The sequence below is a fragment of the Embiotoca jacksoni genome, unplaced genomic scaffold (genome assembly GCF_022577435.1).
Source record: "Embiotoca jacksoni isolate LCO1_2020_lvr unplaced genomic scaffold, fEmbJac1.0.p SCAF_10, whole genome shotgun sequence".
Lineage (NCBI taxonomy): Eukaryota > Metazoa > Chordata > Actinopteri > Embiotocidae > Embiotoca > Embiotoca jacksoni.
In genome coordinates, this window is record NW_027185230.1 from 8,983,085 (window position 1) to 9,004,962 (window position 21,878).

At 42.4% G+C, this 21,878-nt stretch overlaps 4 protein-coding genes across 10 annotated transcripts; 1 reads left to right on the forward strand and 3 right to left on the reverse strand.

The window, feature by feature from the left end:
* Positions 1–55: 55 nt before the first annotated feature.
* LOC138207115 (uncharacterized) lies at positions 56–3,220 on the reverse strand. Of its 3 annotated transcripts, none has more exons than XM_069164151.1 (13): positions 3,099–3,220; positions 2,826–2,879; positions 2,693–2,719; positions 2,418–2,468; positions 2,244–2,279; positions 2,125–2,145; positions 2,003–2,041; positions 1,842–1,871; positions 1,677–1,709; positions 1,549–1,563; positions 1,302–1,340; positions 1,185–1,217; positions 56–175 (listed from the first exon to the last, which is right to left on the reverse strand). In XM_069164151.1, the coding sequence occupies exons 1-13, from the start codon at positions 3,151–3,153 to the stop codon at positions 162–164; spliced, it is 447 nt and encodes a 148-aa protein (XP_069020252.1). In that variant the 5' UTR covers positions 3,154–3,220; the 3' UTR covers positions 56–161. The 3 variants fall into 3 exon arrangements, with proteins under 3 accessions (XP_069020252.1, XP_069020242.1, XP_069020260.1); XM_069164141.1 differs by having other exon boundaries at positions 1,842–1,874; positions 3,099–3,219; XM_069164159.1 differs by lacking the exon at positions 1,842–1,871.
* A 555-nt stretch (positions 3,221–3,775) lies between these two features.
* On the reverse strand, positions 3,776–10,315 carry pcyox1 (prenylcysteine oxidase 1). 3 transcript variants are annotated; one of them, XM_069164178.1, is made up of 7 exons: positions 9,977–10,315; positions 9,712–9,856; positions 8,116–8,322; positions 7,787–7,961; positions 7,472–7,683; positions 7,219–7,371; positions 3,776–7,071 (listed from the first exon to the last, which is right to left on the reverse strand). In XM_069164178.1, exons 2-7 carry the CDS (start codon positions 9,830–9,832, stop codon positions 6,401–6,403), a joined length of 1,539 nt encoding a protein of 512 aa, XP_069020279.1. In that variant the 5' UTR covers positions 9,833–9,856; positions 9,977–10,315; the 3' UTR covers positions 3,776–6,400. The 3 variants fall into 3 exon arrangements, with proteins under 3 accessions (XP_069020279.1, XP_069020272.1, XP_069020287.1); XM_069164171.1 differs by having other exon boundaries at positions 9,712–10,315; XM_069164186.1 differs by having other exon boundaries at positions 8,116–9,585; positions 9,712–10,315.
* Positions 10,316–10,869: 554 nt separating this feature from the next.
* Positions 10,870–13,030, forward strand: fam136a (family with sequence similarity 136 member A). The gene is made up of 3 exons (XM_069164227.1): positions 10,870–11,153; positions 11,270–11,410; positions 12,370–13,030. The coding sequence occupies exons 1-3, from the start codon at positions 11,067–11,069 to the stop codon at positions 12,556–12,558; spliced, it is 417 nt and encodes a 138-aa protein (XP_069020328.1). The 5' UTR covers positions 10,870–11,066; the 3' UTR covers positions 12,559–13,030.
* Positions 13,031–13,121: 91 nt separating this feature from the next.
* Positions 13,122–20,856, reverse strand: gmcl1 (germ cell-less, spermatogenesis associated). Of its 3 annotated transcripts, XM_069164215.1 has the most exons (15): positions 20,543–20,856; positions 19,339–19,521; positions 19,100–19,223; positions 18,867–18,963; positions 18,678–18,775; positions 18,460–18,572; positions 18,313–18,378; positions 17,548–17,632; positions 17,362–17,452; positions 17,140–17,280; positions 16,921–16,990; positions 16,743–16,818; positions 16,490–16,635; positions 15,757–15,844; positions 13,122–15,659 (listed from the first exon to the last, which is right to left on the reverse strand). In XM_069164215.1, exons 2-15 carry the CDS (start codon positions 19,512–19,514, stop codon positions 15,519–15,521), a joined length of 1,512 nt encoding a protein of 503 aa, XP_069020316.1. In that variant the 5' UTR covers positions 19,515–19,521; positions 20,543–20,856; the 3' UTR covers positions 13,122–15,518. The 3 variants fall into 3 exon arrangements, with proteins under 3 accessions (XP_069020316.1, XP_069020308.1, XP_069020299.1); XM_069164207.1 differs by having other exon boundaries at positions 17,140–17,452; positions 19,339–19,516; XM_069164198.1 differs by having other exon boundaries at positions 17,140–17,452.
* Positions 20,857–21,878: the final 1,022 nt, after the last annotated feature.

Consider the following 21,878-nt stretch of genomic DNA (forward strand, 5'->3'; position numbering starts at 1 on the left):
AATAATGTACAACTGTGTTGCAGCAAATGACATGAAACAAAAGGAGATACACAGGTTATACAGACAGGGGGGATCGCTCCCTTTTTTTGTTTTATTGTTGGTAAGCAGCTCAGGCACCGGGTGATGAGTGAGCGCCGGCGTCCGAGTGCTACTGGGCTCTCTCACTCCAGTACATCTGTGATGCAGAGACACGGGGAAGGATTCCTTTACGCTAGCTTTACATTGCAAACACAACACAATGCAGTAGTTTTCCAGGGCTCTCGATGAATCTCCCGAGTCTTTTTTTTTTATGATATGACTCACTCCTCCTGTGCAGGTACTGATGAATGATGGCCGCACCGGTGTGTAATTTTACAGCCATAAAGCACAAAAGCACAACTCCCTCCCCCCCGCCTACTTCATCCCCAAAGGATCAGGATTTACTACCACAGGTTGAATTTCTCTTTTTTTTTTTTTTTACTCAATGAATTCATTGAATTAGACTTTTCTAACCACAGTTAAAAATGAGCTTTTCTGGCGCACCAATACCCACTGGACCAAAATGCCTTGAAAACAATTCTCTCAGCATCTTTTAGGACAGGGACAATGCATCCTTGGTCCTAAAATAACCAGCAGCAGATGATATAGTATAAATCAAGCACAATAAGCACCTGGGGACAGGCGTCTCGGAGTGCCCTGGATTTTTTTTTTTTTTTGTCCTACATTTTACACACATACGTTCAAATAAACAAATCTTTTGTTTTTTTAGGTCAAGCTGAAAACTCCTCTCTGCGGTGAACTCTTCAGAACAACATTGTTTTGACTGAATTAAAGTGATAAAAATATCACTTCGAGGACTTTTTACAGGTCGTAAATTTTATAATTGGACTTGAAGCATTTTACTGCCGACTTGATTGAGCAGACAGTCTATAAAGGGTTTTGACACCGTTTAAGGCGAGCCGAGACCGGCTCTGACTGGCTCTGGTTTTCACAACCCGACTCATTGCATAACCTACAATTTAAATTTCCCTCTTCCTCAAAACAGTTCACCACATCTTGCCTCAGCAGGTACTTTCGAGTCGGCCTCAAGAACTCTGAATCATCTGAACTGGGCTCATCAACTGTAACAGTTGATGATACATTCAGACTTGTGTGTATATTTTTATAGTAAATATTGACATATGGAATAATTTAGAGGTTTTCACCTTGTTGCTTGGTTGAATCCTGACTGACTTCATCTGCAAGGGACAAATGAGAAATTACAGCAGGCAGTCGCACTGTTGAATTCACGCGTAGTGTTTTTTTGGAATACTGAATCTTACCCAAACTGCTCACAGTCTCGGTCACGGCCTGGTCGTGCTCTAGGAAGACATTTACATGTCCTTTATGTCTTGACTTAAATTCACACATTTGTTTACAAACAGCCAACAACAAAACTAAAAGCCTACAGCGCGAATTGAGTTCATGAAAATTTTGGTTGAAAAAAAAAAAAAACAATCAGACTTCCGTTTAGTTCAAAGTTCATAAAGTAGTGTTGGATTTACTACGAGGTGTTGTAGTAACACTTACCCCGCCTCTGTCTCCCTGTCGGAGTGAATAAAACAGAGATTAACATTGATTTCAGGACAAAAGCTGATTTTGCAGCTTTATTGTACTAAAATGAGCCACCTAAAGAAAAAAAAAAGAAAAAAGCACACCTTCAATTTCCTCAGAGGATTCAGACTCAGATTCTGGTGAAAGAAAGGTATGCATTTAGTGATATAATATTGCACATGTGACTGTACTGAGGTCTGGTCCTGCAGAGTTTTTCCTGAACTGTCCTTTGCTGCCATCTACAGGCTCCTTTAGTAAAACCTGCTCACCCTCAGGATCTGCAGCGTTCCCGCCTCCCTCTGCTGGAGGAGGAGGAGGAGTTCACAGTTATGTAAATGTTGAAGTTCAGGGTTGACAGATCACGTGTTGTCTGTAAAGGCCAACAGGATGTTTTACTTTTCTATTTTTTGTTTTGTTTTTTTGTACACACCTGTGTTGTTCTTCTCAGCTTCAGCGTGCTCCTCCTCCACTGTGGAAAACATTAGAACAGGTGATTCCGGTGTTGGTGACAGTCAGCTCAGGCGCTGATCACACGATGAAACCAGAACTTACCAGATCCATCTTGAACAGCCTCTGTAATGTGAAAAGATTAGAGAGATTTCATTACCCAGTGAACCCGGATCAGCCGTTATTAATTTTGGATGAAGTCACTTTTTGCTGCATCTTCTCACCGAGGTAACGGGTATCTTCATTCGGTTCCTCCGTAACTTGATGGGAAAGTCAAATTATTTTAAATTCTGCACTTCACAAAATGAATTTTAAAAAAGTGTTCTTCAAATCATCGTTTTTTTGTGTTTTTTTTAGGCTCGTCGCGCTAAACGTTGATCACTGTTTTACAAACTTACCATTCATCTGAGCTGCCTGGTTCTTCTGAGCAGCCTCAAACTCAACCTGATCTGAAGAGACAAAAGTGATAAAGTTACAGAAAACAAGATACAATAACGTGGACAGTTCCTGGAATACTGGAAAATAAACATTATACAGATATATATATATATATATATTCATAAATAAACCAGCAAAAAAAAAAAAAAAATGAATTAAATGAATGGTGAAATAAATCTTAAAAATTGAAACAGCTGGTTCCTAAACGGTAAAAGACTGGACTGGAGTGCTGTACCGATTTTCTGCAGTTCAGCTAGCCCATCTGCATGAAGAGAAAAGAAAAAAAGTTTGAGGCACGCAACAACCATCAGCTTTAACAGATTCAGCATTACTGATTTAATATTGATATAAAAACTAAAAATCCTCACCGTACAGAACAACCTTTTCCTCTTTCTCCGCAGATCCCAGAGATGCTGACAGCACTAGAAGTCATCACAAATACATCAGTCGGGCTTTAGATAACTACATGACGGAAGTCAGTAAACAATTAGCAGCTGGTTTCTGTGCACTTACAATCATACGTATTATCTAACAGATATGTATAAAGACAAACACATTTTGACCTCTCAGTCTCCATCATTGGAGAGAAGCATATTTTGTATTTAAAAATTATTTTTTTTTAAATCAGGAATTGCTCTTACCCGTGTGAAATGCTGCCACAGCAAGGAATACAAATAGAGGCACAAGAAATCTCATCTTGGCCGCTGGTCTGGTTTGCGGATGATTTTGGGTGTCACTCCAAACAGCGGTGTGGTGTGTTGTTTGTCACTTTGCAGCCTCTTATATCTTCAGTCACATCACATGTTCTGCATGGACAGGCGGCTCTGGTACCATTGTCCCTCCCTACCTGAGAGGACAGCTGGGTGACACATCACCACACAGACGTATCCTTATTCAGCCCCTCAATGTTACCCATTGTTGACTCCTCAGTCACATGGGCCTCTATTGGGGATGTTTGATGGAAAAAAAAAAAAGGGACTCCATGTGTCTGAGCTGAAAACAATGTTCGCTTCCTTTTAGGAATTGGAAGTGGTGATTTCACCGAGCACACTTGGCTGATGAACGACGGGGTCACAACGCAGCTCGGCGAGACAATTGCTCAGTTAATCACACGGATCAAAGAGATCCCGAACAACCTTATAGTATTCATCGTCGACCAACAACCACCGAGCACTATGTTCCAGAACAAGCGTTTGCGCTCTTGAAAATGTTCACACAACGTTCCCTGGAGAACATTCGCAGAGCATTCCCTAAAGAACATTTCTTATTGAATGTTTTCCCAGAGAACATTCAAATCCCCCGAGGAAATCCTGGGTTGTCACATTCACAAGAGTGGCCAACACTGAAGGCATAATAACATTACAAAAGGAGTTCAAGGTTTCATCACTTTATTGTGATTGTAAACACTTTTGAAACAGTACGGTTTGGGAAGTTTCAGTATTGTTTGAAATCAAATATATTCTGACATCAATGTGTACACCGGATTTGTTTTGTTTTTTTTGTCCATTAGAGTGCACAATTAATATTCTTAGTTTTTGTTTGATGTAAAAAAAAAAAAGCACACTTCTAAATGTGCTTAAGGAACCATTAGTAAACTATATATATATATATATATATATATATATATTTTTTGTTTTTTTATCCCAGAGTAGAAAGTGGTATTAGGAGTGCAGTTTCTTTAAGCAACATGACATCTGATACATCACAGGTACACAATATTTAAATTCTCCTCCTTACAAAATCCAGAAATGCATCACACTGGTTGCAGTTTGGTCCCGGTGGTCAGACTGCAGAGGACATTTTGTCTTCAAAAATGACACGGGAAGACCAAAAGACAAAAGAATTTACAAAAATTACTCTTTATCGTTTCACATGAGCCAATTACTCTTGATGTATTTAAGGCACAATCATAGTTTGAAGAAGCTGAATTTATCCATTTGTTACCTCGTGTGTGGCGTGCTTACACCGTTCAATTAGTGAAGTTAAATAGCGAGAAAGGGACTTTTCATAACTGATGCCGGTATCGTTCAGTTTACAAAGAGAATGTCTCCGCAGCAGGACTCTCTCGCTGACAGCTGCATGTCCTCACTTACAACGTACGCAGTAGTCTGCTGAGGAGGTAGAGAGACCAGGAAGTCATCAGAGGACACCAATCAGCAAAGGGATATCATTGAACACTATGCAATAATCTGGTTAAAGGGTAAGACGAGCTGATTTAAAAAAAAGAAAAAAAAAAAAGATGTATACACTGTTGTATCACTGTTGGTCAGTAGAGGAGCAACACACAATAAAAAAATAATCAAAAATTTGCTCAAGACACGTATAGACAGAGGGACAATTGTGTGTCTGCCCTGCAGTGCAGCGTTGGTTCACAGTGACTATAAAGTTCAGCAAAGTACAATGTTGTTCCAACTTGTACGGTCGTTTGTGCTGCTGTTGCTGGTGATGCATTCAGTGTCAACACGGAGAACAAACTGTGGCTTCTGTAGCGCTCGGTCGTTCTTCTTTGCTTACCTGTCGGTAATAATAACAATTGTAGCTGCTGAGATCCGGGAGATCAGCAGCTTCACCAAAAAGTAGCAGTCAAATAGGTTTTTAAACAAACCCCCATAGGTTAGATCAAACCGGAAAAAGTACTGCCCAAACTGTCAGTTAAAAACATCCATCAGAGCACGGAACAAGATTGAGATGCAAGCCTACGACTTATTTAAATTCGTGGGTCTCCATTAAATGTTTTTCTGTGCAATGAGGATCATTATAAACATTTCAGGAGCACTCACTTCTAACTTTTGGTTTGATCTCCAAATAAAGCTGCTTTAGAGAAGCTGGTGAAACCGCTGACTTGTTTGAAAACTCTTCTGACTGTTCGACTGCTCGTGTTTGTTGCCCTGGCAGACTGTGTGTCGCATCGTCACCCGCAAATAAAGATGATCCATTAATCTGCATTTATGGGCAGTATATAAAACAGCCCAACGATATATATATAAAAATTTTTTTTTTAAAAAGTCAAGTTTTGTTGAAACCCGATGATATTCAATTTACTATGACGCAAAAAAAAATAAAAAATAAAATCTAAAATCATTTTAGAAGCTGAAACCATCAAACATTTGGCATCTTTGCTTCACAGTTGCTGTAACGGGGCAGTGTGTAGGATTTAGCGGCATCTAGTGGTGAGGTTATAGAATGCAACAGACTGAGCACCCCTCCCCCAACAGTCCTCTTCCACGTGCGCAAGAGGATCGCATGAAAAATGTGAAAGGCCCTCAGGAGAGCCGGGGTCTGGTATGTCCAACATGGCGTGCTCCGATCCCTATTGGTATTAGTGTTGGGACATGGTTTTCAAATAGTCATTGCATATATAAAAAAAAACAACAACAATAAGTATAAAGCAACTGCCGTCCCTCTCAATTTACCCTGTTTTTACCGATGCCTGGCCGTAATGCGTCACTCCCGTCAGAAGGTGGCGGTAATGCACACAAAAGCTGTCTGCCAGAACACGTTGCTACCAGACTCCGTTACCACTCGACCAAGAGTCGATTAGGTCGTAGTGATTTTCAAATAGTACTTTTGCTTGAAATGTCAATCTCTTACAGGCATGAAGCGCTCATTCCAAGGTAACAAAAACACAACGATTCTTAGTTTCAGGTTATTATAACTAATGAAAACATCATAAATACTCCATTTCTGCCAAAAGATCCTCCTAAATCCCACGTACGGGTCCTTTAAATGATGAATCCATTCATAAAAACAACTGCAGGTGAATTTTCTTTTTGATAGATTACCGGACTAACGTTGCGGCTCTACGGTTGTCATGTTCCCAGAACAGTTACTTTGCCGAGTACAATGTTATTAGTCCGGTGGAAACGATCGGCTCGATTGGTGGGGGTTTTATTGCTTCTGATTCCCGTTTCGGGTGGCTCTCTCTCTCTCGAGTTCTCACTTCTCAGAGTTCCCCTCTCAGCCGGGTGTGCAGGTCTTCCTGGTCGATCTTGCCGACCTGTTGGTGCCAGCGGTGGTGCGCCAGCAGGGCCACGTTCCTGGCAGAGATGGCGCTCATCTCCATGGCGCTGGCTGCCCACTCCACGGCGTTGAGGTAGTACAGCCGGTTGTGCAGGATGAAAGGAGGGGTCTTACGGTGCGGCGGGCGGTAAGCCGGGTAAGCCAGCCACGGCGTCTCGGACACCGAATCGTAGGAGAGGAACATGTTCTCCAGCTGCGCCTGGGACAGAGGCTGCGGGGAGAACACCTTCCAGACTTTGGCCTGGTCGGCCGCGGGTCGCTCGTACCCGGCGGGGATGTGCACGGGGTCGATGGAGCTCAGGCTGTTGATGACGGAGTTTTTGGAGTCCATGGTGAGGACATCGGACACGGAGAAGTCGGAGGCCGGCTCGGCCGTCCCCAGGTAGGACACGTTCAGCAGGCCGTGGACCAGAGTGGAGACCGTCTGGTGGTAGCGACCGGGGTAGTGAGACGGCATCGGAGGGGAGAAGCCCGAGAAGGCGATGTCAGATTTTCCCGGGTGAAGTGGTGTCGCTATTACCACGATGTCGTACAGAGAGTGTGCCGAGCCGGAATCACCAACGTAGTTAAGCTCGTAAAAAGTGACCGCGTCGCCTGAAATTGAACGGAAGCGGGGATGAAATGAAATGTGGTTCATTTAAAAAAAAAAAAAAAAAAAGGTGCGGAAATAAAAACACGAGAAACAAAAGAAAAAGAGAAAATGGGTGGTTCCGTGGATAAAAGAAGAAATGAGAATGTTACCCGTCTTGGATGGTCGAACCTTGACTGAAATGGAGGTAACTCTGGCGGCGATGAGCTCGCTTTTGCTGTGGTACAGCAGGCCCGAGCACACTCTCTTATTGCCTCCGTCCACTGCCCACAGGGTTGAATCTGCCCCCGCTAGCGACACCGCCCCTACGCAACAAGACCCGCGTTAGCTCGGCAGCAACAACAACAACAACAACAACAACAACAAAAATGGCTACGTGATGAACTCTCCTGTTGTAAAACATACCCACGAAGCCATTGATGCGGACGCTCTGGCCGTAGTTGACACGAGTGATGGGTGCCACGATGTTGTTGAGGAAGACCTGTGAGAATCCTTCTCCCATCATGGTTTCCTCCAGAGTCTGATTCATCAGGGTCAGAAAACCATCGCCCCCCATAGCGTGCAAGAGCCTCTCCACGCTGGAGAATGAGTAGCCAAACTGCTGATACTGGTAGATTCTGCGAATGAAATTCACACGGTCACGAAGAGGCATTAACGGGCATGAGGAACGGCGAGTCCGTGTTGACATTCCTTGATCTGGAGACTGCTTCTCCTCCTCACCTCATGAATTTGTCCAAAATACTCTCCACCCACATCTGCATTCGAAGAAAGTTGAACCCGTATCGCCACAGCATGCGCAAGAAATTAACTATGAACCAATTACTCTCTTCAAACACGAGCTCCTTCCCATCGAAGATCGCCATTTTTGACGGGACATCTTTCCTTGGAGGAATACCTGAAAAAAAAACACAAAAAACAAAACAGGGAACATAAGCTGAACTCGAGTTTCAAATATACTAAACTACACGCTAATCACGGTTTTAACCACTGAATGTATTTGAGCATTTCATATCTTTGAATGCAAGAGGTTCGGGATGTGTTGATGTTACCTAATTTTTCAATGAAGTGCTTCATGTGCAGGTTCAGAGAATGGATCACCGAGCCTCCCGTCTCGTACTCAAAATCTCCGATCTTCACCGTCCCCAGCCGCCCGCCGACGGAGCCGGGTTCGAACACGTCGATCTTCACCCCAGCTCCAAACTCCTGCCTCAGGTAATACGCCGCGGCGGTGCCACCGATGCCCGCTCCGACCACAGCTTTAAAAAGTAGCGAGGAAAGCAGAGTAAACCAACGAGAACTCGCACGCATGCCCAACCCACAATGTCTCCTCGCGTCAGGAAAGCTGTTATTCCTCCCTCTTTCCCACCCGCGACGTGGGACGGATGCGTTATTATCAACACCGGAAAATCTGCGGTGGAAAAAGCGGCCCCGTCGTTACAGACGTAGCCCAAATGCACAACGGGGGGCAAAAGTTCACAAAATGTGAGTCAATATTCACGTGGATGAATTTCTTCATCGGTACCCCATAGGACAAAAAAATATGGCCAACACGTCAAGATCCTCTAAGAACTGACAAGTCTGAGACAAATGACAGTATTTTATGATGTTATTTGGATCATTATATCACATCACATTTTCTGGATTTTTTTGTTTTGTTTTGTTCAGATAAACTGTAGTTGAAAGAGAAATAAAAATACCCACGAATAGACGCAAAACAATTTCACGACTAAAATAAGAATAAAAAAAAACAAAAAAACAATTGAAACGGACGTAAAACAACTGGAAACTGATTCTAAAAATGTAGAAACACAATGACGCAAAACAACTTGTTAGGATGTCGAACAACCAAAGACAGCTAGAAACAGATATACAACAACAAAAGATATAAAATAATGAAAAAAGGCCCCAAAAAACATTAAAAAGACATTACAAGGACAACGAAGAGACACAATTATGCAACATTTAGTGTTCAGATGCCAATTCACTGAAGACATTAAAGAACTTTAGAGACGATCACAAATTAAATGACCGTGAATTGTAAAAAAAACACTTTAAATCAGAGCTGCCCAAATGAAGGGCCAAAAGTTCATCTGGACGGTCACAGGCCAAAATAAAAGGGTCATGTTATGTGAAATTACATTCCATTAAAATGCGATATATTTTTACAGAAAGGTAATGTAAACCTAAAATAAAATCTTCAGAATAATTAAAACACTAATCTTTAATCTCAAGTCGTCCTGCTAATTTTTTTCTAAATTTTTTTCAATGACGAAGGACATGGGCGTTAGCAGGAAAGAGGATATAATCATTTCTTCTCTCAATGACACACAGGCCTACGACATTTAAAAGTGAAGCCCGAGAGCACCGTGCTGTAAATTGTTTGTAAAACGCATTAATGTACTTTTTAGCTGCACAAAATCTACGGTGAGGATTTTATAGCAGTTAAAGAATAAGGAGAATAATCAACGAGCTTGTCCAAATGCCAAGGTGAGCAGAGATGAAGAAGGTCGAAGGCCAACCTGGGTCCACGGGCCACAAAAAAAACAAAAAAACAAGCGTAAATAGACAGGATGTGTAGTTTATAGTTGTTCGGCGTCTGTGTGGGTCTGTCAGATATGCAAAAGGCTTGCCGGACCTGCCTTTACCTATCTTCTTGGGCTGCTCCTGCAGCTGTGGAGCCGAGGCTAGACTTCTCCTGCCGGAGTGCCAGATCCCCAGGAACAGCAGCGCTCTCAGGGACAGGCGGTGGAAATTCATCGTGGGCATCTACAGCTCTTCACCAAGAAGCATCTGCACAGGAAGAGCAAACAAAAAAACAAACAAACAAACAAACACGTGACTCACCGAGAACTCAAAAAGTCTCTTATCAAGTCGGGGTCAAAGGTCGCAATCGAGGTTTCAAATAAATACCGAAAAAGGGGCAAAGGAAACGTAAACTTGAAACGTCGTGTCCGTCTCGCGTCATGTTTTAAACTTCAGAGAGAAAGTGTTTGGTTTCAGCGTTGGACTCACTGTTTCAAAAAAAAAAAAAAAAAAAAAAAAAAATCACTGTAGGAGTGCTGCTGTGGTCCCGGAAGTAGCCTTCACACTTTCAGGATCAATTTAAAGCTTCCGAAAACTTCCACCTGAGTGCTGAAACAGAAAATGAACCCTTGACAGACGCCTGATTGAAACCTAGAAGAGGAACTAACTAAACCAACTCAACCAACTCAACTCGTTTAACAGTCGAATCACGTCGGCGCACCGTGAACGTCGCCAAATATTGTGACGCGCTTCCGACCACGCGGATGCTCACATCGACTTCCACAATAAAAGCATAAAAAAAAGTTCATTTCAAATGCAACTGAGAAACGTCTGCAAAAGAAAAAACGCACAGAGCAAAGGCTTCATTAAAACCTTTAAACACACATTCAGTCAAGATCTCAAGAGTTAAGACACGGTGTCAATTTTACTGTGGTTTTCCTGTTTTCAAGAAAGGAATATAATTTGTTTTTGGTTTATGTCTCAGGTTAAAGAGTGCGACTGCTATCTTACCAATTTCCAAGATGTACTTTTTTAAATTATGTTTTATTTCGAAAGGAGAATTAATAGTGCAGCAGGCCCTTCAATTTTTCTATTGATATATTTTTTATTTTTACAAAAACATAAATGTATATCGAGAATAGTTTAGTTAAAAAGCAGTGTTCTACTACAGTATATATTTCATATTGTGGACTCTTTTCAACCCTGTTTATGCCGGAAGTTTATTTAGAATCCGTGAACCGGAAATCTTTTTTTTTTGTAAAGTCGGTTGCGGAAGAAAATCGGAAGTGACGCAATCATCTGTCATCTTGAACCATGCTTAAATGGAGGTGACCTTAATTATTAGAAAATCGTAAAGTAAAGAAACAGCTCGGCCGTGGACTCCGCTGGCACATCCCCCGACAGTCCGGTCCGGTTTACATGATACACTCGTCCTGAACATTTGTGAAGACGCTTTGAGGGAGCAGCGCGAGCAGGGATGGCAGACGCACATCAGGCACGCGTGCAGGTTGTGATCGAAGGCATGGTCCAAAGCCTGGAGAGGGAGAACATCCGCAAGATGCAGGTAGGTTGTCACATCTGCGGTAAAGTGTTTTGCACACGTGCACCAGCAATGACCGCTGCACAATCGGCACGTGTTCCTGTCTGGATGCTTAACGGTCGCTGTGTTGCCGCTTGCAGGGTCACATGTTCAAGTGCAGCGCAGACTGCTGCCATCGCTCCACAGACTCCATGTCTCAGGTGCATCACTGCATCGAGAGGTGTCACGCTCCCCTGGCCAAAGCTCAGAGCCTGGTGACCGCGGAGCTGGAGAAGTTTCAGGTGAGGGACTCCTGCAGTACCTGTCGACACCCGAGAGTAAAAGTAACGACAGCTTTTCCACAGGGATATATGCAGCGACGATATTCAAATTTGTACTTTGTCGAGGTAGGTCTCCCAAGTTAAGTAATAATGCAGGACCTGTTGTCATTTTGATATTAGTTCACATTGTAATTTAATAATGTGTACAAATCTGTAGAGTATTAAAAAAAAAAAAAAAAGTTGGTGGGTTTTTGGGGGCCTGATTCTCAGGGGTCACTGAGCCCATAGTATACTTTCTCTTCACAGAAGTAACTGAAATGCTGTTAAAACTACAAGTTAAGAACGAGCACCTAATTATACATTAATTGATTCCCAAGGCTCAAGATTTTGAAAGTACTTGGCATGTAAATTGTACCGAGCATCCTGGAGAACTTAACTCAAATTTTTTTTTTTTTTAATTTAACCTATATTTAACCAGGTTAAAAAAAAAAAAAAAAAAAAAAAAAAACAGTTGAGATAAAATCTCTTTCCCACTGGTGACCTGGCCATGAAGGCAGCAAAGTTAAAGTCCTGTGGATTTAGGCTGTGTCTCAGTTGCCTGTCTCTTCATGTAATCCCAGACCTGTGGGTGCCACACCATCTGTTTCAGGACTCCCTTCTTCTTCCTGTGGCTGAAGCCATTTTGTTATGACTCTTGCTGTACGTTTGGGGTCGTTGTTTTGCTGCAGAGTGAATTTAAGATCAACTAGATGCCTCCCTAGATTTTGTAATGCGCATCTAAACATGTAATGTGCCTAAAATCGTTACATTTCCTTGACTGGCTCGATCCTTTAGACATTAAAAAAAACAAACAAAAAAAACTTTTTACTTTCAAGTCACCTTCTCGCCTCTCTAAATCTCCAAACATGTCAACCAAGACTTACCTCCGTCTGTTGTTAGCAAGTCTAAAGCCTCCTCCACTCTCCCCCCCCCCCCCTCAGGACCGTCTGACCAGATGCACGATGCACTGCAACGATAAGGCCAAGGATCTGTTTGACTCCGGCGCAAAGGATACAGCTGTTCGGTCGCTGATGGACCGCTGCGTGGGAAGTTGCGTGGACGACCACGTCAACCTGATCCCCAGCATGACCCGAAGACTCAAAGAGAATCTGGACTCTATAGAGCAGTGAGGAGCAGGACGGGTGGCTGTGCTCCGTCCTGGGCTCATTAAACGCATCATGCGCAGGAATAGTTGCCTGACGAATAAGAGGGCTGGAACACCGTAACAAGTGAGGAGAGAGACATCCGTCACTCTGAATGTTCATGTTGTGGAGATGTAAGACAGCCCACTGTGATATTTGCTATTGGAGCTGAAAGGTTTTGGCCCGTTAGGTCTTGGTTTATCTGCAACGTAAAACAAATTCAGCAATGCAGCCAGTTTGAAGACCTGCTGGTGTGGATTTTTTTTAATTTAAATGGTAAATTGATTCATTGTGGTGCCATTACCTTTTCTCAGCCATATTTAATCGTGGAAAACCTTCACCATCGTGAGCCCTCGCGTCCCTCCTTCTTTTTTTGTCATTTAATTGTGAGCTGTCGAGTATTTTCTGTGACCGTCTTACCTCTGAGGGTCAGTGTCTGAATTAAAAGAATGCAAACAGTTTTTGTCTTTGTTACTGCAGTACTCTAGTAATACTATGAACAGAAGCTCTGCATGCACACGGTGACACAGGGTGACGACAAATACCAACACATTTGGGTTTTTTTTACATGTATTTTAATGATGACAGGAATTTTCTCAGTTATATACAAATGACGGTACAAGAAAGGCAACACTGTCAGGTGGCGGCCTGAGTAAATGGTATAAAAATGTACAAGGAAAAGTAAACACGCTGCAGACCGGATGTGAATCCCACAATCAACGTTGGAGGTCCAAATCTACGATATTGTCAGCGCTCGTTTAGCACAGATGCTGAAAGCGGTTTAACTACGCAGCCAGTGTGGTGAAGTGAGAATAAATTCAAGTTTGCAGTAATGACTAACAATGATACTAATAATAAAGCCAACTGTTGAGAGTGATAATTGCGATATGAAACAACTGCGTGGTAAGCTCACAGCTTAGCGTCTTTTGGTCCTTTACATCATATAAAAGTAGAATAACGAGATGAAGGGTACAGTTGTGATAAAATGGTTCACTCTAAACTTAATTAGATAGAAGCTCTTTGGTGGCCAAGATTATTTTTAGACTTTGGACATTTATAATGAATATTCAGACTTTATGTCTGAGACCGACACACTGATCTTTGAGACGTCCTTTAATATTTACTCCAAAGATAAGTCAGTTTTCATCAAACTGTTTTCATCTCTAACAAGCATCAGCTGTTTTCAACAGAGATCAAATGATTCTGAAGTTAATATGTTGTACAGGAATGTTTGTTAAACTTCCTCAGTGACTGATGGATATAATCAATAACGGAGTAATCGGTACAACAGTCGTCTATATATCGAAGCGATATGTGGCAGGAAATGTCACAAAGTAGGAAACGGACTTCAGCGCCGCAACAAAAACTCCATATTCTGTTCAAATTATGGAAAATTATATTTTGGGAGATGCCGCTACAGATAGATAAACACATCAGTGAGAGTGCAGCTGCAGTGGAGACCTCGATCGGAGGAGATGGGATCGTGTGATGGTAATATGGGCAGATAGTAACTGCCCACGTGAAAGGGCAGTTTTATTGGCAGTGGAGAATTTTATATTTTCTTCTGCAAAAATACTTCCAGACAAACACAAATAAAGTAAAAAAAACAACAAAAAAAAAAGGACAAATAAAATCCCCCTTAACTTTGAACTCAATGACAGTTGCAGCTTTACAAGCGAGTCATACCAACCAGAGTGAGCCAGCAGTACGTGTCTGCTTTACAACAGAGAAATCCCAAGATTTATTCATTTTCAAAATAATATGAGGTAACAACAGATTTACAATATCCGCAAACAAATATTGACCAAAATTAATAACACAAAAGGTAGTTCAAGTGTTGATGGAAGCAGTCTAAACAGTTCGGGCCACGTGTGCCAAACAGGAACCGACTCCACTGTCAAAGAAGAGCAGGTCGCTGGCTGAACACCAGTGAATGGACATTTGACAGTGGAGCTGGTAAATACTGCAGAAAACATCAGGAAATCTGAGGTGTATTAATATTTCTGTGAGTCTCCATGAAGTAAAACGGTTTATTGACCTCGTCATTTTGGTTCGCTGAGATGTATCATTTGATCGTGATGTTTTTCAGGTTTTACAAGTTGAATTTTTGTAGTTTAAATGAGGTGGTGGACAGAAGGCCTTAACAGAAGCTGCTCCTGAGGAGAACAACATGGAGACATGACTAAGTGAGACTGTCACAGTGTGATAAAAAGCACACCTGCTTTTACTGCACCTGTCAGTGACGTCTGACTGGTATTGTCATCGGCTGCGCTCCTTTTGACACTTTTTACAGAGCAGCGACGAAGAAGAAGGACGGATGCGGAGTTTACGTTCAACCAGACAAACATAGATGTATTTACTGAAGAATCCAACGGACGTCCACGTTAACACACAGTTCCTGTTGCCAAGAGTGGGTCAACGTCGTGGAAGCACTCTGAAATGTGATGAGACTATTCGGTTTCACTCTGTGGTGCTCCTCTCCCAAGATGCTCCCGTATTCCAAGAGGATAACGCCCCCCATACACAGCGACAACCAAATCCAGGGTGCTTTCATTGACATGAATGTAAAGTCAGACACTTGTTGTGGGCTTCTCAGTCACTGATCCCAACACCATGCAGCCATTCTTTAAAAGTTTATAGGCGCAGAGTCAAGAGCAGATCTCAACCCTCTCCAAACATCTGGAGGTTTTCCATCTTTAAGAATGATCCAGCATCCCGACTATGAACTCCATGTATAAATAGTTATAACGCATAATGCTGAGTGGACAAACATTTTCCCCGAACACCTCGCTGAGTTGAAGCGCATGCAGACGATGTGTCCGGTGTCACAATGGTGTTGACGATATGTTCAATGGTGTAAATGTGGCGGTGGATTGTACGTACAAGTTTGGGTCAGTGTCTCTGCGTTACCAGAGGAGCGGGAGCACCGAACGGCTGCTCGCCAGGCATCAAGACACACTGCGAGGACTGCTGTCTGGTTCTGAGGAGTCTGGACGGTGGTCTGACTGGGGCTGTGTATAGAGGAAGTTACAGCACACGTAGAGGGGGAATGATAACAACCGGCTGTCCAGGTTCATCACCACACACTCCTGAGGGGTTGAAGGGAGAGCAGAGGAGTTATTAGGGAGTTTATGAAGGATAATGGAGAGACAATACAGCGATCTACGTCCGCAGGTTCTCACTGACCTGGTCTTTCTCAAGGATGAGAAGCTGGTAGCCCGTTGAGCGGCTGCAGACCAGCTTCCCACGGCTGTCAAAGGAGGCAAGACGTAACCTTGACAAATAAAAACAGACGGAGGTCATTTAGAGGAATAGAGGTACTCAGAAGGACACATGGCTTCTAGAGAAATAAATGGTCCTTCTGGGGAATTATACATATTTGCTTTTCTTGCCGGGAGTTGAGATGTTTTACATCCCTGAGAGGTAAATGAAGCCTGAAAACAGAAGGAAACAATGGTAACATCTAATCTAATCGTATTAACTCGGCTCATAAACATATTTCTCAAAATGTCAAACTATTCCAAGTTCAGTTCATTATATTTATTTACAACAACCAAATAAGCTCAGGTGCATAATTCAACTATGATCTCAAATGCCTCACGGTTTCTATTTTAATTTCAGTAGACAAGATAACAGACTGCTGATCATTGCTTTATTATTATTATTATTATTATTATTATTATAACAACAACACATCACTTTTAATTCCAATGTAGCTGCTGAAGTTCAACATGCATCCTGAACTTTCTACAGTCAGTTCTCAGCAACTTTAACAAATGTGATGACACAAAATATTTGTTTTGTTTCAGAGTCAGCTTGTAGGCTTATTTATCATATTGATCGTACTAAACGATATCTATAGATAAGGAAATTGATTTGAAGCTACATGTTCCTGTGTGTGGTTGAATGCACCACTGACCTGTAGGCCAGATGCCTCCGAGGTTGTAGGCTCACAGCGCCCCCACATGGCTGACTCAGAGTATTCCTTTTAAATACGATGAAGCGGTTTGTGTAGGTCACCAGCAGGTCGAAGCCAAAGTTAAAGCCCGTCCACCGCCAGCAGTACTGAGAAAAGGAAAACATCACCTTTTTTTTTTTCTGCAGAAATGAATCAAAATACATAAACTGTGTGGAAACAAACATCACTGCAACTGCAAGGCTGTCCAACTCACATCTCCATCCTTCGTCAGTTTTCTGCCACATCTCATGCTGCTACGCTCAAACTCCTCTTTGTTAGGCTCCTGAGGACTAATGACAAAGACAGTAATGTCATTAAAATAGCATTAAATGTTCACTGTATATAATATTAATCCACAGACTAATTACAATGTTTTAGTTTCAGGTTCTCACCCGTTGTCGTTCTCAAATTCTGTCCGGAGCATCGCAAACCACTGTTTTTTGTAAACAGACGTTAGCCAATCTAGAATATAAAGTGTGAAGAGAAAAAACTTTAACAGTGCATAAAAGATAATACAGGGATGTTACGATACATAAAACAATATACTGCAAAAAAAGAGGATGCGGAAGCACATTCATTACAAAACTGTGTCAGACAGAGCCACGTATTACCAGGAGGCAAAATGTTGTCTCTCTCCAGGATGCGAGCGGACGCGAGGTCATTGATGATGTACTGGAGTCGCACAAGCTTGAACACGGGACAAAACGGTTCGCCCTCCTCGGTGTTCAAGAAGGGCTCTTTCTCACACAGGTCTGTAGGTGAGAGACAAACACGTGTAGGAGTAGCAGCAGTCAAACACAAGGTGAAGGTACAATCCGGATGCTTCACAGCACCTGTCCTGCGCTTGCAAAGCCAGGCGTCAGCGTCAGCCAGAAGCTGCTTGATGGGGCCGTCCCACGACGGATTGAGCTGCAGAAACATCCACTGCGGGGAGACGAAATGACGGGGAGTCTGCTTACAACAGAGCTGACAGTACAGTGACTGTATCGGAGCAGGATGACGCGTGAATGATTTCCTACCTTTTTCAGAGCGGTGTACACGTCCATCTCCACCTGCATCACGAACAGGTCCGAGGACTGGATGAGCAGCTCCATCACTTCGCTCCTGTGAACGCGGTTCGGTGACAAACGGAGAGCATGATTATTAAACTGTTACCTTAAAAAAAAACCAAAAAAAAACCCAGTCACAGCACTGAAACTGGTCGCAACAACAACATGAATTTGTGTGCTAAATATATAACAGTAACGAATCGACGCAGAATAATGTTAGAAAGAGCTGTGGACTGACCTCATGACCACGAAGACATAACAATGAATCTACTTGTTTAAGAATCTGTTACTTTTTCCACATTTTCAACAAAATGCTCCAAATGTTTGTGCTTTTATTGCGTCAGTCTTCTACATCATCCGCTGGCTTGGCAATTTCACCAAGTCACGGCAAAAGTCAGAAAAACAGCAAAAACAGTCGGTAAACCGTTAGGAATCACGTTACCAAGTATGGAAAACAGATAGTTTACACGGACAACCAGATTAATAAGGCAAACAACATTGTAGCAAACAAAAGGAACCCTTCATTTACACCGTTTCCATCTGGGCGACGATATTGTCCCCCCTCTACTGACCAATAACAGATCCAGAATTCATGAGGATGCCATTGGTCATTGTGTGACAGTGGCTCAGTGATGTTGTGATGAAATGCCTTGTGATTAGACTGCAAACCAGTTTCACCACGGGGACAAATAAAGTGTCTGTCCACCTCGAAACTGAAGACCCTCACAGACGTACCCAAGTTCTTTCATCAGCTCAACATTTTGGTGGGTCATCAGGTTGTTAAGAAGCCACTCAAGACACCTGCAGATAGAGACACACATCAATACATGTGTATATATAATCAAAGCGATAAGAGTAATTCAAATATATCTCAAATCGGACTTTTTCATGACTGAATCCAGGCCATAGATGCTCGCACAAGCGTAATAGCCACACACAGTCTTCGCACTGATGTTTTCCTTCATGGTTTCTCCGCACTGCTGGATCAAGCCATCCTGTCATAATTAACAGAACGAGAATTAATTAGGTTACTAATCATACGACTGCAGCATATTTTTCACATTACTCATTTCAGCTGACTTCCTTTAAAATGTACTGACCAGCTGTAGCATACAAGCCGCAGCGAGGATACTGACGACTCTGCTGGGCTTGATCAGAACATCGTCGCGGTACAGAGATCCAAATACGACTTGTAGACCTACAAGGACGCAGAGCAGTAAAGAGCCAGCGGCAAAACAAAGACAAAAAGCAACCCAGTTAACATCTTTTTTTTTTTCTGTGATTCTTACCTTCAGTATCGATGTTCTGGTCAGGGATCTCCAAGTTGATCTCCATCATGTTGGACTCCTTCCAAGAGCCGCTGAACATACTGGAGAAATACCCTGACTGAAAGATGCAAGCAAAGAAAAAGGGACAACAAGGAGAAACAGAGGAAGGAAGAATATTAAATGATGAACAACGATTACACGCATGAAAGACTGCATCACCTACTCTATAAGATGCTGAGGTTTCTTGGTTTTACCTGACACAGGTACACTTTGTGGAGGTCCCACTCCTGTCCCAGAGCGCAGATGCGAATGTCACTGTTTTCCCCATTCAGGAACAACGTTTGATAAATGTACTTTGATGTGCTTTTCAGTTTCTTCCTGCTCAAGGTTGGAAACCGCAAAACAAAACCAGAAAGAAGAAACAAAAGCGAGAGTAAGACAAAATCCTGCCACCCTGAAGATACGCGATACGGAACTTATTACTGGTCCTTGCCTGCGAGGTGTATCTAGTATGGCATCGTCCTCCTCTTGTTCACTGTCACAGTCACACTGAGCATTTCGTTTCCTCTTCTTACACTCACAGCTGTGTTTGCGGCTGGTACTTGCACCCTCTGCAGCCTCCTCTGGTCCCAGAGAGGGAGACTGGAACCTGCTGCCCAGACTTCCCATCTCTACCCTTTCAAAGAGACGTGACACAAACAGAGCAGCTCTAACGTATCGTAACATTGCAAAAGAGCTGTAGAAGTCAAAATCATCAGAACAGGTTCTGTGTGTGTAATATTGTTTTATAGCTGGTGTTGCGGTTGTTCAGTTACTTTCCTTTCGGGGTCCAAATAACAGTACATTTATTGCCCAATTAGTCGAGACAAATCATTTGTTTTGTTCAACAATCCAACATCCAAAGTTTAATCGATTAGTTGATCAACAGAGAATTAATCACCGGCTATTTTGATCACGGATGATTATTTTCTAGAAAAGCAGCGCTACAATGTGAATATTTTCTGGTTCCTGTAGTCATTCATGATGATAAACTGTACACATTTGGGCTGTGGACTGCTGGTTGGGACAAAACAAGACCTTTAAGCTACATCTTGGGCTTCGGGAAACACGGGACAATATTGGGTCACCATTCTCTAACATTTTTAAGGCCTAACAGCAAATCAATGAATTAAGAAAATAATCAACAGAGTAATCAATAAAAAAAAAAAAGAAGAGATAATTGTTATTTGCAGCCCATATACAGTTTACAAAAAAAACAAACTGTTTTGACTGTTCATGAAAGGAATAAAAGCCTTGGACATCACACACCACATGTTGGGATACATTTCTCAAAACGATATTGGGATATTTTTGAAATCACCACTAAACATCACCAACATAAGAACAGCACGTGTCCCTGTACAACCACGAAAGTCTTCATCAAATAGGGATGAACTCCAGTTTAGAAGCAGGCAAATGGCATTAGATTGAACTTGTGAGTTTTTCCTGGCCCTACTATTTGTAAGAAAGGCCTGACAAGGCTTTGAGATTTGCGTGTGCTTGTATTTTATTTAGAAACTGATGAAATAACAAGTAAATACCTGAGTGACGTTTATGCGTCCACAACAGAGTCTGATGAAAGGTCACAAACAAACAAACAAACAAACCAACCAGACCCACCGCATTATGACCAAAAAGCGACGACTCGGATAACTCACCTGTTGATTATCGCCGGATGTGGTGAGGGGAAAGCGTCGGCTCCCTTGAAACGGTGACCACCGGCTGATTTGATCCGGTCGGACGGTGACGAGCCAGCTAACCACCGGAGCTAGCTTAGCTGCCAGATTCCCAAACAAAAGCACGTCTGAAACCAGTAACAGCGTCTCTTTTCACCGGCCGCTACTCCACGCAAAGCCCCCGGAGTGCAAAACTCACTCTGGTTCCAGTCACATCTTTCACAATTGGAGCGAAAGTAAAGGCGGAGGCGGGAGATGATGTGTTACCCTGAAAATCTGCGGCTGCTTTTGTTATTCTTCTTCTCCCGGTGGTTACTAGCAACAGTTCTACGTCACACAAGCGGCAGCTGTGCTCAACGGCGCCCCCTACCGTGAGACGGAGGAACTACACCAACCTGGAGAAAGTCGGTCAAATATATGACGAATCAACCTGTTTTGTTAACACACGTCTAATTGTGTTCAGTGTGATAGTGGTACCTTCCATACCTTGGATTTATCGCAAGCCTTTAGTCAGATACTAGTCATCCCATGAGACTTGTAAATATTAAAACCTGTCCTCCAATTCTGCACAATTAAGCAGCTGAACCCTGTTGATTGGTTTATCTGTGTGAGTCCAATGGGCAATACCAAATCAATAAGCTACGGGTTCACTCTGGACGCAAACTTAAAAAATAAAAAATCTGGATTGTATTCAAACAGCCAAGACTCACAACTATCGCTGAAAATGTTTACCTCGACATTTTATCCTGTAAAATTGTGCAAAAATATTTCGTTAAAATGTGTAATTTTCAACTCAATACTTAAAGCAAAAGAGGACCAACAGTTCCGTATACAAAACACAACAGCAAGCATGCTTTGAGCGTTTTTGTAACAATTTAAACTTTCGTTAACGACATAATTTGGTACACAAAAGTACATGTATTTTCTTTCCAACACATGGGTGGTGAAATGGACAGGCAAGTGAAAACTAGTAACACAGTATGTTTAAACACAGCCTGCACGAAAAAAGCAAAACACCATGCAACTTAAATGTGTTACATTGCCTATAAATTGTGTGTGTGTTGTCACATTTTAACTTCATGCCAAATAAAAAAAAGAAGAAGCAACATGTTTCCGTGATGCGAAAAAATCCTAAACAGCCTACACCCAGTTGTCTGTCTAAGAGGTCACAAGTCCACAAGTCCTTTCTGTTTCAGACCACTTCAAAGCCTCTTACATCCACTTACTCTGAATAACCCAGGTAGACTGGAACCTCAATGAATGGAGGCTAATTTAACTTCTGAGTCAGATAAAGTGTTTAGTCTAAAGTCATCTACAA